The sequence below is a fragment of the Symsagittifera roscoffensis genome, chromosome 3 (assembly GCF_963678635.1).
Source record: "Symsagittifera roscoffensis chromosome 3, txSymRosc1.1, whole genome shotgun sequence".
NCBI lineage: Eukaryota > Metazoa > Xenacoelomorpha > Acoela > Convolutidae > Symsagittifera > Symsagittifera roscoffensis.
The window spans coordinates 23,283,539-23,299,788 of NC_087064.1; the positions used below are offsets into that span (position 1 = coordinate 23,283,539).

Consider the following 16,250-nt stretch of genomic DNA (forward strand, 5'->3'; position numbering starts at 1 on the left):
CTTGTTCCTCAAGGAAATGGTTCAGTTTATCGATTAAGAGATAAAAAGGGTGTATTTTTAAGGAACGCTTTTGTGGAAAAAGACGAGTGTTCTGTGATTAGCACATTGAAACAGCGTCATTAGAGGAATGGTCATAATATTTACAAAATTTAACTTCATTTAGAGCAACATGTTGTATGCATGAAGTTGAACCATTTCAAAATTGAGAATTGTGAAACTTGTGAATTGAATAAAGCAAAAAAAACCAGTCTTGAAAGATTGCTACACCAGAGCAACCAGGACACTAGATATTGTTCACAAATATACTTAAGATCCTATCATACCAATAGCAGAGGATGGTCATAGATATGCTTTAGGTTTCGTGGATAGTTTTTTTGAATATCTAAAAATATATTTTTTGAAGACGAGAGATTACGCAGAAAAAAAGTTGCAAAATTTCAAAGCATACATAGGAGTACCTCAGACTTTAGCTTCAGATAGCTCAGGAGAGTAAATTGGTCAGGAACTTGAATTAATTTGTAGGAAAACAGAAAATAAGACTGAAAACGTCGACTCCTTATACCCCGCAAGGGATTGGAAAGACAGAAAGTGTGCGGGGAACGATTACTCTATTGACTCGCTGCAATGATTTTCGTTACCAATTTATCGAAAATTATTGGCCTTATGCTCTTAACATGCTACCAATCTCAAAAATATTTGCTTTCCTTCTGTTATAGGCAAATCACCCTGGGAGTCTATGTTTGGAGAAAAAACCAACCTTAATTTTGTGAAAACTTTTGGATGTGTAGCGTATAGTGTTGCGGTAAAACGGTTTCGCAAAAAAATAGACAAAAATTGTAAGAGTGGAATTTTCTTGAGGACATCGGAGAGTAGTAAAGGTTATCTGATAGGAATTGAGAACGAAGGAAAACTCAAAGTTCAAAAGTCTAGAAACATTAGTTTTGACGAATCTAATATCTAATATGAGAAAAAGATAGAGGCAGTATTAGGAATCCTCATCTAGGAATGCTGTAATTTTTCTAAAGTGAAGCCAATTTATCTGCTGCAGAAAAAATTTCTAAAATTCATACACTCCAGACAGCGAAGCGATACGTCTAAAGAACTTTTCATGCGAAATGGTTTACTAATTATTTATGAACTACATGTATATGAGCTACTGAAATTTGCCTTGCGCTCAAAAAATGAGCTTGACTCAGAATTGTTTTTGAACGATATGTTTTCATTTGAACACTCTGCGCTGATGACCAGGCGTTCTTTAAGCAAAATGTTGAAATTGATTTTTTGCAAACGCAATCATGAGAAACACTCTTTGAGAATATGAGGTGACCACCTTAATAACCTTTTCAGGAACATCGGAGTTCTATCTGAACATTCAGAATCATTAATTCAAGAAAAAGTTAAGAAATGCAATCACGATATCAAAGACAGATACATATTCAACAACAGGGAAATTTTTTCTTTGAATTCGAATATTTAAAAACAATGAACCTACACAAAAATTTAAATTGTGTGTTAGAAACCACATTACTAAGTTCTGCATAAGTGTACATTGATCCATTTCCTGTTTTTTCTTTTCTTGTTTAATTCTGGCTTGTTCTGTCATAAATCCTCTGACAGCTACAACTTAAGATTGTGCATGAAACTTCTCTTTGCCTATATGTCTTGAAAAGTTTCTGAGTGAACGAAAAATGTAACAGCGAAAAAGAAAACACTTCATGTGTGTACCTTTAGAAAAACTTTTGTTAGCTTGTTCAACCAGGCAAACTATGATGAGTTTTACTTCAACTCTGGTTCATTCCTCCTTGTAGGTGTTGCGAGCTCAATACAGATTTGCCTGGTGGTGCCATCATCAAATAGTAGTTTTCTTGAGTCCTTTTTTTGCAAATTAAGTATGAAAAAATATAATTTTTTTCTCCGTCATTTTGTTGACATTACAATGAAGAATCATATCAAACAGACTAAGGGTAGAGTGTAAAGTGGACATTAATCCCCTTGTCTGTCCTCTTCGAGTCTTTTTTCATAAAATAAGATGCTAGTAAATTCTTGCTGTAATTTTTGTTGAAGTTTCTTACTTTGAAATGATTTGGAGAAATAACTTTCTTTCTTTCTTTCTTTCTTTCTTTCTTTCTTTCTTTCTTTCTTCTTTCGTCTAGCATTGTATTTGATTGCAGTCCACTTATTAGTAAATTTTGTTGCCAATTGAGTTGTTTTCTCATGAACCATTCGGAGCTCTATTGGCAGTGTAGGCTAGATACGCAAGCCAATAGATGCTAACGTTATGGAGTACCGGACAATTGAATTCCGAGAGCAATGGTTCCGACTTTCGAAGCAAGTGACGAAAATTTTGTGCTAGTGGTGGTTTTTTCTCCAGAGAAATTTCGACTTTTTGATTAGCCATTGTTGACATTTTTTAAACTTTGCAAAACAATATTGTTGGAAATATTTTTTTTTGCAAAGTAAAGGGATTGTCAGATTGCCAATATGGCCAATTTGAGATGATTAACACGCGATATCTTTCTCGCTATTAAAACGCAAGCGGAGATTTAATCCGTCTCAGATATCATTCCATATTGGTTGAAGCAGGCTATTTGTCATAAGTCTGGCGTTACTAGTAGTAAAATCTATCACTTTAAACTTTACATGGTGTGTGGGTGGTGTTTTTTTCAAAAAGAAATCTCATTTTATCAGTTTTTTTTTTGAAAAAGTGATCAATTTCTTAAACAAACCCTCCACAAACTCTTAAAGGCAGCTGGAACATCAAGGTTTTGGCCTGATACGGGCACTTTTCACTCTGTACTTATCACTCTGTCAATTTGAAAGCATTTTGATTTTTTTAACCTTGTCATTTTTTTCAAAGCGAAAATTACTACATCGGCATTCAGAAGCAGTCTGAAAATTTAGGGCTTCACCCTGTTACGAGCATTCTTGTTACGTATCGCCTTAGCAGTTACGTGAAACGTTCTATATCGATTCACTTAAGCAGAAAAGTATAGTGATTTGATTGCTCAGCATTACAAACTGTTTGGACTAAGTTATTCAAATCATTTAAATTGCCTTGCAGCAAATTGCCGACCCGCTTGCATCTACTTTGCGCTGAAGAGATCATCTGGAACAAGTTAACATCCCCCAAAGCCGTGTTAGCGCGCCGCGTCTTAATAACTTTTTTCTTTATCCAACACAAATCATGGCAACAGGTTTTCAAAATCATCTGTGAATCTGAAATCTTCTAGAGAAAGGGAAGATTTTGCAAGACTGCTTCAATTAAACGTCTTTAAATTATCAAAAATTTTTCAAAAGAGCTTCTTTTTGCTTTTAGTATGAAAACAAATTTTGTTCCAAAGTTGTCGATGCCTGCGGGAGATGAAAAAGAAATGTGAACACATAGTTGTTCAAATCAATATGCTTGTCTGTCATATGTTGTAATGTGGTAACCTGTTTTTGGACTAGATTTTTTACGGTGTTGCACAAGTATATGTTCAGTATTTTAACAAGAGAAACTAGCTATTAATCATTACTCTTAACTAGTTAGTAACACATGATAGACTGATTAAACAATAGGGCCGGCACTGTTATAATCGGTCTTGTGATTTTTTTTCACGACACGCTACGTTTTTTTGCCAATTTATTTTGAAAATCGAATATATAATCATGATGTTTTACTGATATAGGGAGAAAGTTTTTTGGAGATGATGTTTTTCACAACCTTTTTCACAACTTTTTGACTAAACTGGTTGAAATAGATTAGTGATCAAAAATTTTTTGGATTCATTTTTAAAATTCTTAATTTGTATGACCGTGTTAACTCAGTTTCGATGCAGTTGTCTTCGACTGAAATCTGGCTTTCAGATGCTTTAAATATTTCCAGGCAAAAATACCCGATTTTTAATGAAAATTATTTGGAGCAAACCTGTTTTGAGACAAGTCGAAATTAGAGGTCGGAAATGAACAGTTTTTTGGGAATCCTACAAGAATTTATATGCACTGGGATTAGGAGTTGCAATGTGTGCAGCGTGAGTCTGTTTAGGATCCGCGTGAGAAAGAGATCGTGTCTCTGAGAAGGGAGGTGGGGGCCCTGAGAGGAGAAAACGAGTACCTCAGATCCCAGATTGACCTGCCCAAAGAACAGACCATCACACGTGAGCTCACAACACATAACTTGGAGGGCAATTTTCCTTTTTAACCTATCATCTAATGTGTTGTTACTCTTGAAATAGGTAAAAATAAAACAAACAATAAAAACTGTTCCAAAATAGAGGTATTGAGTGGCCTACAGCAGAACCATGTCGAGTTACAGTCTTCAGCAGAACCAGATTTGAGATGGAGTGGGGGGGGGATGAAAAAGTGTCCTCAATTGTATATTTGAACAGAAAACTTAGTTTGCTTCAGAAATATTGACCGCCTTTGAATTTTCAATCAAATCAAGGAAATAAAAAGCTAATTATATGGTGGAATTAATAGAATGACGTCGTCAATAATTTTCAGTAATTTTAGCAGAATGACGTCGTCGAGTCGAGAGATTTATAAATTAAAGGAAAAGGGAGAGGGATAACCTGCTAAAAATATTGCAAACTTTACTGATTTCACCAAAGGATTTTTTGCAATGAGTTTCACCAAAAGTGGGAAGCACTTCCGCAAATTTTCGGCTGCGCGAACACGTTTAACGGTTCAAAGAAACGACTTCGGTTCAAACACGTTCCTTCTTCCCTCCGCCGCCCCCCCCCCCCCCCCCCTCAGTTATTCGGCCTCTGCCGACCTAAAGGATCCCTTTTTGTACTATTTTCCATTTCAGGCTGACTGACCCTAAAATTTTTCTAATTTTTTCTATTTTGCTTCGATAGAAAATTCAAACCGATTTACCCAAGGCTTTTTCTGGTTCTTATTTTAACCTTTTTTTCCTTTGGTTTTTCGCCTTAATTTTCTGCGAGTGAGAATAAACGAGGGTGATATAGTTTTAAGCCTATCCACTCATTTATGAAAACTATTGAATAGAGTTGGCGCTGAAGAGTGCGCGTCTGAAGTTGAGTGAGCAGGAGGGGGACGAGAGTGCGAGTCTGTATGAGATGGTGCAGGCATACATGATAGAGAACGAGCAGTTGCGCAGAGACGCCACAGAACTCACCCACAGTCGGGACAAGGCCACACACCAACTGCAGGTAGCACAATTTTATTTCGTGCTCACCCTACATCATTCAGAACTACTACTACTACTACTTCTGTTTCCGCTAGCCCCACCCTGAGCAAGACTTGATCATCGATATTTAGGAAATAAAGGGGGATTTAGCCAAAAAAAAGTAGGATTTTGATTTTTGCCAGCTACATCGCCAAAATGAATCTCATTAGGATGCACTGCAGGTTTGATTGTTTCAACCAATACGGTTCAACCATCATGGTCGAGAATAACCAAAAGAGTACATGTAGTTTTTAAGCAGGGGCACAACAGCAGTTCTCCCCAGTGATGAGCTGAAAGTTCATATGTTGGTCTTTTCCCTCGTGGAGAAAGCGTCTTAACTTTTTTTTCGTTCTGTCTTTTTTTAGGGCGGCTAACTTGGTACTTTTTTTTCAAAGACTTTCGTTTTCTTTTGACAACTTAACGTTAAAGTTATAGGCTGTCTGCTTTTTAAGAACACATGCTGCGTTCCAGCCAATCAGTTTAAAACTAATATCGCGTGTAATTGTTTGCAAGGCTACTACGTTTTAGGACTTGGCACAAGAAAACATGCGTCTTGTTAAGAAGTTAGAACAGTTCGAGGCTGTCTTCGTGGCCCTGCAGAACAACATGAACAGCAATGGCAGCAGCAGCAGTACCAACAGGGGAAGTAATTCCAATAGTAACAGTAATCATGCCTCGCTTCACAAACCAGCCATGGCGGGTCTCCTCAACCAGAACCAACAGACAACAAGAAAAAATGTAACTTTTTTCTCTGATTTTTCTGCATTTGTTGCAACGTTTCTTCCCGATTTTTGGCTTTTTGAATTCTTTATGAAAACAAATTTGTTCAAGATTCTGTGTTTTGTTGGAATTTAACCGGTGTTTTTCTGAGACGAGTTTAAGGATACAGTAAGCGTTGAAAATTTATAATTCTATATTTAAAAATTGGTTAACTCATAGCCCGAAACTTAAAAAAATACAATTTTAAGAATTTCATCAAAAACCTTAGCGGATCACTTGCATTTAAAGTATTCGGATACTTTTTGTCTTCAAAACCATGAAACCATGTGACAAACTTGTTCTATCTCTGCTGACATATTTTAGGGGGGTCTGCCTCCCGTGGTATCGAACAAAGGAGTGCCCAATGGTCTCACCAGTCCCCGCTCTACTGTGGCCAAATTGAGCAGCAAATCACCCGAGAGAAAACTCCCCTCCTCTCAACGACAACAGGCGACCACATCCACATCATCCCAGCAGTCGTCCTATGCCACAGGCGGGAAAAGTCCCCAATCAGTGACTAATCACCCAGGCTCATTCAGGTATCCTATCTATAAATCCGTGAGGCAACCATTTCTAAAGCGGCAAGAAGCGAATATTGATTCAAGCAAAGAATACCAATTGAGTCGGATGTAAGAGCAGCGGAGCAAGGGGTCGCTACTTGCCGCCAATTCCTTGTGGCGAATTGTCGCGTGTTGCAAATTGTAGCCCGTCAGCGTCAAATAAACACTGTCTAAAAAACTTGGAAGACTTCTCCATCAAGTCATCAACGTGATAAAATCATTTAAAAAAAACTTGTCGTAGCTAGTTTCTCTCGCGTTGTAGTCACAGATTAGATTTAATGAATAAATGACGAGAAACCCAAAAAAAAGATAGAAGCTTAGGATACAAATTGACTCTCAAATGGCGACTTTCACTTAAGGGCTTCAAAAGCGCGAGGTGGGGCAAATCAGCAGAAGGGAGAGCGCAACTGGGACTCAGGAGTGTTCTCAGAAGACGAGCAGCAGCAGTCAGAACATTCTAGAAGACATAAGATGAACAACAGAATGGGAGCAGGAAGCAACGGTGCCACTGCCGCACCTTCAGTGCAGAACAGCAGAACCAAACAGAGCAATGGTATGATAAAGCAAAAGAACATTCTCAGTATAAAAGAAATATGCACCATTGCACGGTCAAATTTAGTGGGGGGGGGGGGTTGTTTTAGGGGGGGATTCCACTTACAATTTGCGGACTCGGCTTACAGTTGCGGATTCCGCAATAGCTCAATTCAACTATACACCGGTCTTTTTATTTATTTGTGGATTCCACAAACTGTTCTGGATAACGCAAATACGGAGCAAGTTTTTGGAGCAAATTTAAAAGGTACAGTGTTTTAGGTATTTGTTTGCGGAATCCAAAAGAGCTAAGAAGATCAAAGAAAAGTAGCAAGGTTGCGGATTCCGTGACAAATCTGATTTTGATCTGTTGCGGAATCCGCTTACAATGCACAGAATGCACAGTTTGGCCTCGTAATGATGACGCGAGCGTTTTTTTTACTGGACTTCCATTGTGACCATTGGCAATTGAAAACTGTTTAAAAGTCCACTGCCCTTAAAAAACCGTTGATCCACCCTTGCAATCATTAAGAAAGTTCTCATTTTAGTGAGAAAAAACCATTAGTAGGTTCAGGAATTATTTCAAATAAAAAATGTTATTGTTTTAACAAATAGTGAATTCTTCAAACCGTACTTGAAACTAATATAGTGACTATTGCTTCTCGAACTATCGTGTATTCGATTTAGGTCAATTAAAGACAACAAACTTAGCTTAATTTTTGCTCGTTTTTGTCTAGTCACTGTAACTTTTGAAAAAAAACTTGGCAGTCTCAGGTATAATTAGTTACTAAAAAGTCACACGAAAAGATGATTGAAAAAAAAAGCAACTAAATATGCTATTTGAAAAACCGATGTTTAACCAAATATCAGTGAATTATTTTGGTAACTAAGGGTGCTTAGTCTTGCTAACTTAACGATTATCTTCAATTGAGGGCCCTGATCTATTTAATACTGCATGATTTCGATAATATAATAGTTGTTTTTAGGTAACTTTGCGCAGCAGAGTAACGGCTCCCCCAGAAAGACCTTATCCCAAAGTCAGAATGCGAGAGGATCCCAACAGAACTCAGAAACAAGTGTGTAATTTCATTTTATAATTTTTAGTATCGACCATTACCAAAAAGGGGGAATGAGTTATCGCCCAGGGTAAAAGTTTTATAAAAACCCGCATTTCAATTACATCACAGAAACTTCATGCGGTGTCCTAATAAGTAACAAGGCTGCTCGTATCAGGGCAAAACCCTGAATGTTCCGCTGCCCTTTTATTGGTCTCTGATAGTTTAACCAAACATTATAGTCACCTGCAAAAGCAGTCGGGCTTTCAAAGCTCAACAATGGAGTTTTAAAAAAACCTTCCGGCAGAGGTTAAGCTGCACTTCGCATACACTATTAAAGCAACAATATGACAGATCCTTTTTCGCAACGAATTCGCTAAAAGAATCATTTTTCACAACTCACTTTGACAAAAGTTGTTTGAAAATAGTTCACCCACATACTGTGAGCTTGTTACGTATTAATAAAACTGTTCAAGCGTTAAAGATAGAACAAAATCTAACGATTTTTTTAAAATCACAAAGGGACAAAATGAATCCACATAGTCTTACCGAAATAAAAAAAATCATCGAAGATGCAATATCTTTTTAAATGGCTCAGGGCATTGATATTTTTGTTCAAAAAAATTGTAAAATTGGCTTTCTAATTATCGGAAATTTGTCTAAAAAAAAAAAACAGACCCAATATTGTGTCACTTTCTTTGAAAGTCCGAACAATTACGATAATCAGGAAATTTTGAGAGAATTAGCCGTTAAAATTTAAATGTATCAAAGAGGGTTAGTAACACGTTGGCGACAAATCAGCTGGAAGCTTGTGAGAATTACCGTTCAACAATGAAGCATAGCCAACAGAAGGTTTAAAATGAGCACAAGAAGAAAAAACAGAGAATTCTAGTTGTTAGCTTACTGTACCAATTGGTGTTTCGTTGTTTAGACGAGCTAGCCCAGATCAACCAGAGACTCCTCAAAGACATCCAGAGTCTGGACTCCGAGATTGAGTTTTATCAACAGCAGGTCAAGAAACCCCGCAAATAAAAAAAATTGATCTATTTATTAAAGCAAAATAAAATTAAACTGAAAAATCTATTTGCAAAAACAATAGGTTGATCGATTATTGTTCTATTTGCTTAAACTATTGATTGATTGATTATTGTAAATGCAGGAGAATTTAATACAATCTATTTTTAATTATATGTTGAACCATGGACACAGATGCAAAACTGCATGTCGCTAGCACAAAAAAAAACGGAAAAAATCAGCTGAAAAGCCAAAAACAAAGAATGGAAAAAAGCCTAAAAAAAACTTTTTTGTTATGAGCCGTAACCGATCCTCTGACCAGAAGGTTAAGAATTTCACCTTCTTGCATCTGCGCCAAGATCGATTAAAAATTTATCTACACCAGCTATCAATGAAGCAGCTACAGTTGCTATTACTTTGCCAAGGCTAGTCAGTACCACCACATAAAATTATAGCCAATTTAATGTGCCGGAATTGAACCTCCGACCTGTAGATTAGAACATCAGTTTTCTCGCATCTGCTTCATGGTCGCTTGAAACAACAAAAAACAAAGGACTCAGCTAAAACTGCAGGTATCTGTTTGATAAATTTCACGAAAATGTAGATGCAAAAGGTAATGCGTAATTTTTCAAAATGTGTCGAATTAGACATTTTTTTTCACAAATTGGACATTTACAACGTTCATAGGTGATTCCCTGCCGAAAGCACCGAGAAAGCGCTTGAGCACGGGACATCATTAGAACATCTCAATTCGATTGTTTTCCTAACTTCAGAATAGGAGCGGTCCTTTTTGCTATTTGAATCGCAGTCCAAAAAATGGGTCGATGCGTCAAATAATTCTTTAAACAATTCCGGATTGCTAAGCAAAATTGGGATAATTCACTTACGTCAGGAAAACCGCAAGAATGACAAGAAGGAAAGTTTTGTTTTTTTGATTGAACCTTTCTGACATCGTGGTTTTCGAAAAAACCAAAGTAACTCCAAATTTCAAAACATGGACTTTTGCTCAGTCCAACCTAAATTTTCTGCAAAAAAAGAGATTAGATGCTATGAAAAGAGATTTCAATTGCATCATTCTTCAATTGAACCCGCAATTTTCTATTAGGTTACCTAGTCTAATTGAACATTTGGCTATAATTTTTTTAACGAATTCCAAAAAATAGATGAAAATGTCAAATGTCAAATAAAAATGCCTAGAAATCAATAGCTGATTGCTTCCAACAATTAGAAAAATCCTTTTATGCAGGAGATAAACCTGCAACTTGTTCTTCGTTTGAACCCGTCATCTCAGATTGGGCACCATTCTCCAGAAAACCAAAAAGTTTGCAGAAGTGAACAAAGTTTAAGAAAAAATTGACTTTTGCTTTTCTACCAATATTAGCGCTTAGCCTTTTATACAGACAAAATTGCAGCAAATTTTTCATCAAACTCTTTAAATCAGATTTGGCAGGGTAGTTTGAGAGAAAAGTCAAAACTTTCAAAAAACTATCAAAAGTTCCGAATTGGAAAATTTCTATGGCCTAAAATTCTCTTCTAAAATTAGGATGAAGCAGTAAATGCGCGGAAGATTTCAAACACTGGTTTTCATGATTGAAGTCTTTGCATTGAAGCCAGGGGAGTAACCAGTCTTTGCATCGGTCGTTTCACCACTTTTGAGAAAAAGGAACCCTCAAAATTACACCAATAAGTGCGATATAGGCTGGAAAAAAGTGGTCTTAAAATATCACACTACGATCGGCTAAAAAAATGTAAGTAAGAAGGGATCATATTCATCATGTAAGTTTCTCGGTAGTAACCAAAGGCACGACAAATATTACAAAATTGCATGTAAACAATGCATGTCACAACTACTGCTTGTATAAAACCATGAAACATCAAACTAAATAACCGTAATCTAGGCTAACTTCTAAACATATTTTAGCAAGGACAACCGGTTGCTGACCAAGTAGCAAAAAATGCTCAGTTCAGACCAAGTCATAATTTTACTCAAAGGCAGCGCCGAGCTTTGAAACAACTGCGATGCATCAAAAACATAACATGGCAGCTAGATGAACGGAAATGAGACAAAGGCTACCGAGTGATAAAGCTGCAATGCCATAAAATAATTCTAGCAAGCCAGAGTTTTTATGCGCATGTTTCAAACAAAAATCCACCAGTAGAAATGGTGGATAAAAATTCATTTTGCGGAAAATTCTCCTGTCGCAAAAGTGGACAAAAATCCACCTGTCGCAAAGGTGGATGAAAACCTGTCGCAAAATTTGTTTTCCAGCCTTAAATAAGCATTAGAATAAAAAATTTTACCGATGGCTATTACGCAGACAAAAAATGAGGAAGTAATTGTTGAGCTTCGAGAAAAATGCCAAAAACGTTCAATGCTACAGTAATTTTTTTAAATTCAAAACATTGTTTTTCTACCAATATTAGGGCTTAGCCTTTTATGCAGACAAAATCGCAGCAAATTTTGTATCAAACTTTTATATCCGATTTGGCAAGCTAGTTTGAGAGAAAAATCAAAACTTTCAAAAAACTATCAAAAGTTCCGATTTGGAAAACTTCTATGGCCTAAAATTTTCTTCTAAAATTAGGATGAAGCAGTAAAAGCGCGGAAGATTTCAAACACTGGTTCTTATGATAGAACTTTTTCAAAAAGTTATATAGTACAGCTAAATCGAAATAACAAGCACAATAATTTCAGCCGAAGCAACTTTTAAAGCGAGAAAAACTGAAACAAAAAAAGGAACTCAATTATCAGCACGATTACAAAAGCTATGCATGGTTTTTCCGAGTGTTTAAAATATCTTATTTATCAAGAAAAGTAAAAGTGCGTTCTGAGGAAGATGCGCCGACAAAAACTAAACAGATACGGAATTGTTTACAAAAAATGATGATCGGTTTTGAAATTTCAAAGAAAAATAGAGAGCCTTAAAATTTTTCTGAATTTCTACAACAATTAACGACTGCTAGTTTCTGATTAAAATAACCAATATGATAAAACTGGATCAATAGATAATTTTTTTTTCGCCAGAAAATCTGATAATTTAATTCCATTTCCGAAATTAGAAGTCGATCAATTTTGTGACATAACTTTCTTGCTATTCGATAGTGGAGTTTGCCTGAATTTTAACAAAGGAAAGGAATTGAACTTAAAAAGAAATCAAAATTCCAGCCGCGAAAAAGTAAATTAGAGCTTCAAAAAACTAAGATTTTTTGTGAAAAAAGCACAACAAAAAATCATTGCGACCTTTATATGAGTCTGAAAACCACATGAATTATACTGGCTCAAAACACGTATTTTACAGATCTTTTGTTTTTAATGCACGATGTGCTTTATCACTTGTGTGATGGTCATGGTCCGTTTTTTTTTCAGAAAAGTCTTATAATTTGTTCAGGCTATAATTTTATTTATGCTAAGTTCAAATCAATCTGCGAGATAAAAAAACTATTTACATTGGGCAGGTGCGTTCTTGCAATTTTAGCAGTACATGCGAAATCTTGCAAAGTGACCTTTTTTAGTTATTTGGCAGCTTTTTGGAAGTCGTATTTAATTCGGTCGACTTATTCTATCATACTATTTTACAACTTCTGATCGTATCTTTTGATTTAAATTTACTGGCAAGAAATTTTAGAAGCTTCATAATAAATGCTCAGATTCTCTTTTAGAAAGGTAGAGAAAATCATGATTTTTTAAAACTGAATTCTTTTTCCGTTTTTTTTGTCATTTCAACAGTCTTAGTTTTGTGTAGCTTGCTTCCAATTTTTACCCCAAAATTGTTGTGCGGCATATTGTTTTTTATCCTATCCTGTTTAATTGATAAATATAGTTTGTATCAATACGTTAAATAAAAAAAACGTTAAATACAAAAATAGCGTTAAAAACAAAAAGCGTTGGGCATTTCAAGAAATATAGGCTAGATAAAACTGGAATTTGATGTATTTATACTTTTGATACATACGGTATTTATCAATCAAAAAGGATAAGATAAAAACAATATGCCACTCAAGTAGTATTCAGTAAAAACTGGAAGCAGGCTACACAAAGGTAAGATTGTTAAAATGACTAAAATAACTTATAGCGAGAACAACTACTTAAACCTATTCTGAAAAAAAAACCAAACAAAAACCATTACACTGCCTTATCAAGTGATAAAGCACTAAATTCATTAAAAACAAGACCTCTTAACTACTGGATTTGAACCAGCATCTAGTGAACACCAGCTAATTTGCTCTAAGCAGCCCCACTTTCGTTAAACATAGCCAATAGATAGTTGGAAAAAAGCAACAGAAAATTCTGTAATAATTCATGATTGACAATTTTTCAAAATAATTTTAGAAGAATTGGATCAATGAGTAACACTTTTATTTCGCTGGGAAATGTGAAAAGTAAATTCCAATTTCGAAATTAGAAGCCGATCACGCTTTTCGTGACCTTTACTCTCTTGCTGTTCGATAGTGGAGTTTGCCTTCCTTTCAACAAAGCAAAGGAACTGAACTTAAAACAAAATCGAAAGTCAAACCGCGAAAAAGCAAATTCGAGCTTGAACAAATTTTACACAGAGGCGAAGTTGCACTTCGCACACACAAGCAAAAATATGACCGACAACGCTACTGGGAAAAAACTGAACGAGTTAAACTTTGAGTCTACAAAATTTCTTACGTGACGCACGCCAATTATGAGTCTACATAATTGCTAAGTGACGCACGTCAATTACGACGCATTTGCAGTACCAGTCAATTTGAAAAGAAATTTACCAACTAATATGCCTCAATTTATAGAGCGGACGCATTTTAACTAGTATACAAAATAGATCATTTAAAATATGCGACCCTGCTGATGTTTGAACCTCTTTATTTGCTGCTGGTCTCCTTCCCTACCTCTACGCTGCAGAACCATAACAACTAGAAGCTAAAGTGCTATTTGTAATACAATAGTGTGTGTTAATATCTTTAGCCTTTGCTGTACTTAATCGCTGGTTATTGATATCATGCACATACTGCAATAAAAGAGCACTTTCAAAAAGAGCACTAATATTTGCGAATTGGGTTGGAAAAAAGTGAGTTCGTAATATCACACAAGCTTTAAGAAAAGTAACCTGAAAGAAAAGTAAACGAAAAAAATCCTTAGGACCTACATGAGAGTTTAAACTACATTCACCGACTCTTAATAAATGAAATGTTTGAGTTACATTGCAAAAGTAGACGGGTAAGATAACATAAACGCTTTTTGCAAAAAGTAGAACTAGAACCTGAGGCATTCCTTACGTATCCACTAACCAAATGGTAAACTTAAATTTAGTCTGACTATCAAAAGTTCAGACCAGTTTCTCCCTACAGGAGAATTTTGTTTAATTATAATTCAGGAATTCTAATGACGATGAAAATTGATATAACAAGAAAAGCTTAACATAGAGGCGATGCGGAGCTGCGCATCAGTTGCGACAACGCAAACATAAAAATTCCAGCCGCGAAAAAGTAAATTAGAGCTTCAAAAAACTAAGATTTTTTCTGAAAAAAGCACAACTAAAAATCATTGCGACCTTTATATGAGTCTGAAAACCACATGAATTATACTGGCTCAAAACACGTATTTTACAGATCTTTTGTTTTTAATGCACGATGTGCTTTATCACTTGTGTGATGGTCATGGTCCGTTTTTTTTCAGAAAACTCTTATAATTTGTTCAGGCTATAATTTATTTATGCTAAGTTCAAATCAATCTGCGAGTTAAAAAAAACTATTTACATTGGGCAGGTGCGTTCTTGCCATTTTAGCAGAAAATGCGAAATCTTGCAAAGTGACATTTTTTAGTTATTTGGCAGCTTTTTGGAAGTCGTATTTAATTCGGTCGACTTATTCTATCATAGTATTTTACAACTTCTGATCGTATCTTTTGATTTAAAATTACTGGCAAGAAATTTTAGAAGCTTCATAATAAATGCTCAGATTCTCTTTTAGAAAGGTAGAGAAAATCATGATTTTTTAAAACTGAATTCTTTTTCCATTTTTTTTTTGTCATTTCAACAGTCTTAGTTTTGTGTAGCTTGCTTCCAACTTTTACCCCAAAATTGTTGTGCGGCATATTGTTTTTTATCCTATCCTGTTTAATTGATAAACACAGTTTGTATCAATACGTTAAATAAAAGAAACGTTAAATACAAAAATAGCGTTAAAAACAAAAAGCGTTGGGCATTTCAAGAAATATAGGCTAGATAAAACTGGAATTTGATGTATTTATACTTTTGATACATACGGTATTTATCAATCAAAAAGGATAAGATAAAAACAATATGCCACTCAAGTAGTATTCAGTAAAAACTGGAAGCAGGCTACACAAAGGTAAGATTGTTAAAATGACTAAAATAACTTATAGCGAGAACAACTACTTAAACCTATTCTGAAAAAAAAACCAAACAAAAACCATTACACTGCCTTATCAAGTGATAAAGCACTAAATTCATTAAAAACAAGACCTCTTAACTACTGGATTTGAACCAGCATCTAGTGAACACCAGCTAATTTGCTCTAAGCAGCCCCACTTTCGTTAAACATAGCCAATAGATAGTTGGAAAAAAGCAACAGAAAATTCTGCAATAATTCATGATTGACAATTTTTCAAAATAATTTTAGAAGAATTGGATCAATGAGTAACACTTTTATTTCGCTGGGAAATGTGAAAAGTAAATTCCAATTTCGAAATTAGAAGCCGATCACGCTTTTCGTGACCTTTACTCTCTTGCTGTTCGATAGTGGAGTTTGCCTTCCTTTCAACAAAGCAAAGGAACTGAACTTAAAACAAAATCGAAAGTCAAACCGCGAAAAAGCAAATTCGAGCTTGAACAAATTTTACACAGAGGCGAAGTTGCACTTCGCACACACAAGCAAAAATATGACCGACAACGCTACTGGGAAAAAACTGAACGAGTTAAACTTTGAGTCTACATAATTTCTTACGTGACGCACGCCAATTATGAGTCTACATAATTGCTAAGTGATGCACGTCAATTATGACGCATTAGCAGTACCAGTCAATTTGAAAAGAAATTTACCAACTAATATGCCTCAATTTATAGAGCGGACGCATTTTAACTAGTATACAAAATAGATCATTTAAAATATGCGACCCTGCTGATGTTTGAACCTCTTTATTTGCTGCTGGTCTCCTTC

General features: G+C 35.5%; 5 protein-coding genes across 6 annotated transcripts in view; 2 read left to right on the forward strand and 3 right to left on the reverse strand.

The window, feature by feature from the left end:
• The window catches only part of LOC134841636 (uncharacterized), a gene marked incomplete in the record, with an annotated part of 40,592 nt that extends 31,363 nt beyond the window's left edge, over positions 1 to 9,229 (forward strand). Inside the window, 7 exon segments of the mRNA XM_063857668.1 lie at positions 4,025 to 4,136; positions 4,990 to 5,153; positions 5,699 to 5,908; positions 6,254 to 6,468; positions 6,849 to 7,042; positions 8,007 to 8,096; positions 9,007 to 9,229. Coding sequence (XP_063713738.1) covers positions 4,025 to 4,136; positions 4,990 to 5,153; positions 5,699 to 5,908; positions 6,254 to 6,468; positions 6,849 to 7,042; positions 8,007 to 8,096; positions 9,007 to 9,107 — 1,086 coding nt within the window.
• The window catches only part of LOC134841892 (dnaJ homolog subfamily B member 6-like), a 463,167-nt gene that overhangs the window by 426,176 nt on the left and 20,741 nt on the right, over positions 1 to 16,250 (reverse strand). The gene's annotated exons all lie outside the window — the stretch shown is intronic.
• Positions 1 to 16,250, reverse strand: part of LOC134841887 (E3 ubiquitin-protein ligase NEDD4-like) — a 378,569-nt gene that overhangs the window by 341,577 nt on the left and 20,742 nt on the right. The gene's annotated exons all lie outside the window — the stretch shown is intronic.
• Positions 1 to 16,250, forward strand: part of LOC134841889 (leucine-rich repeat-containing protein 45-like) — a 449,626-nt gene that overhangs the window by 286,288 nt on the left and 147,088 nt on the right. The window lies entirely within an intron of this gene.
• LOC134841891 (endophilin-A-like) overlaps positions 1 to 16,250 on the reverse strand; it is a 259,814-nt gene that overhangs the window by 222,822 nt on the left and 20,742 nt on the right. The window lies entirely within an intron of this gene.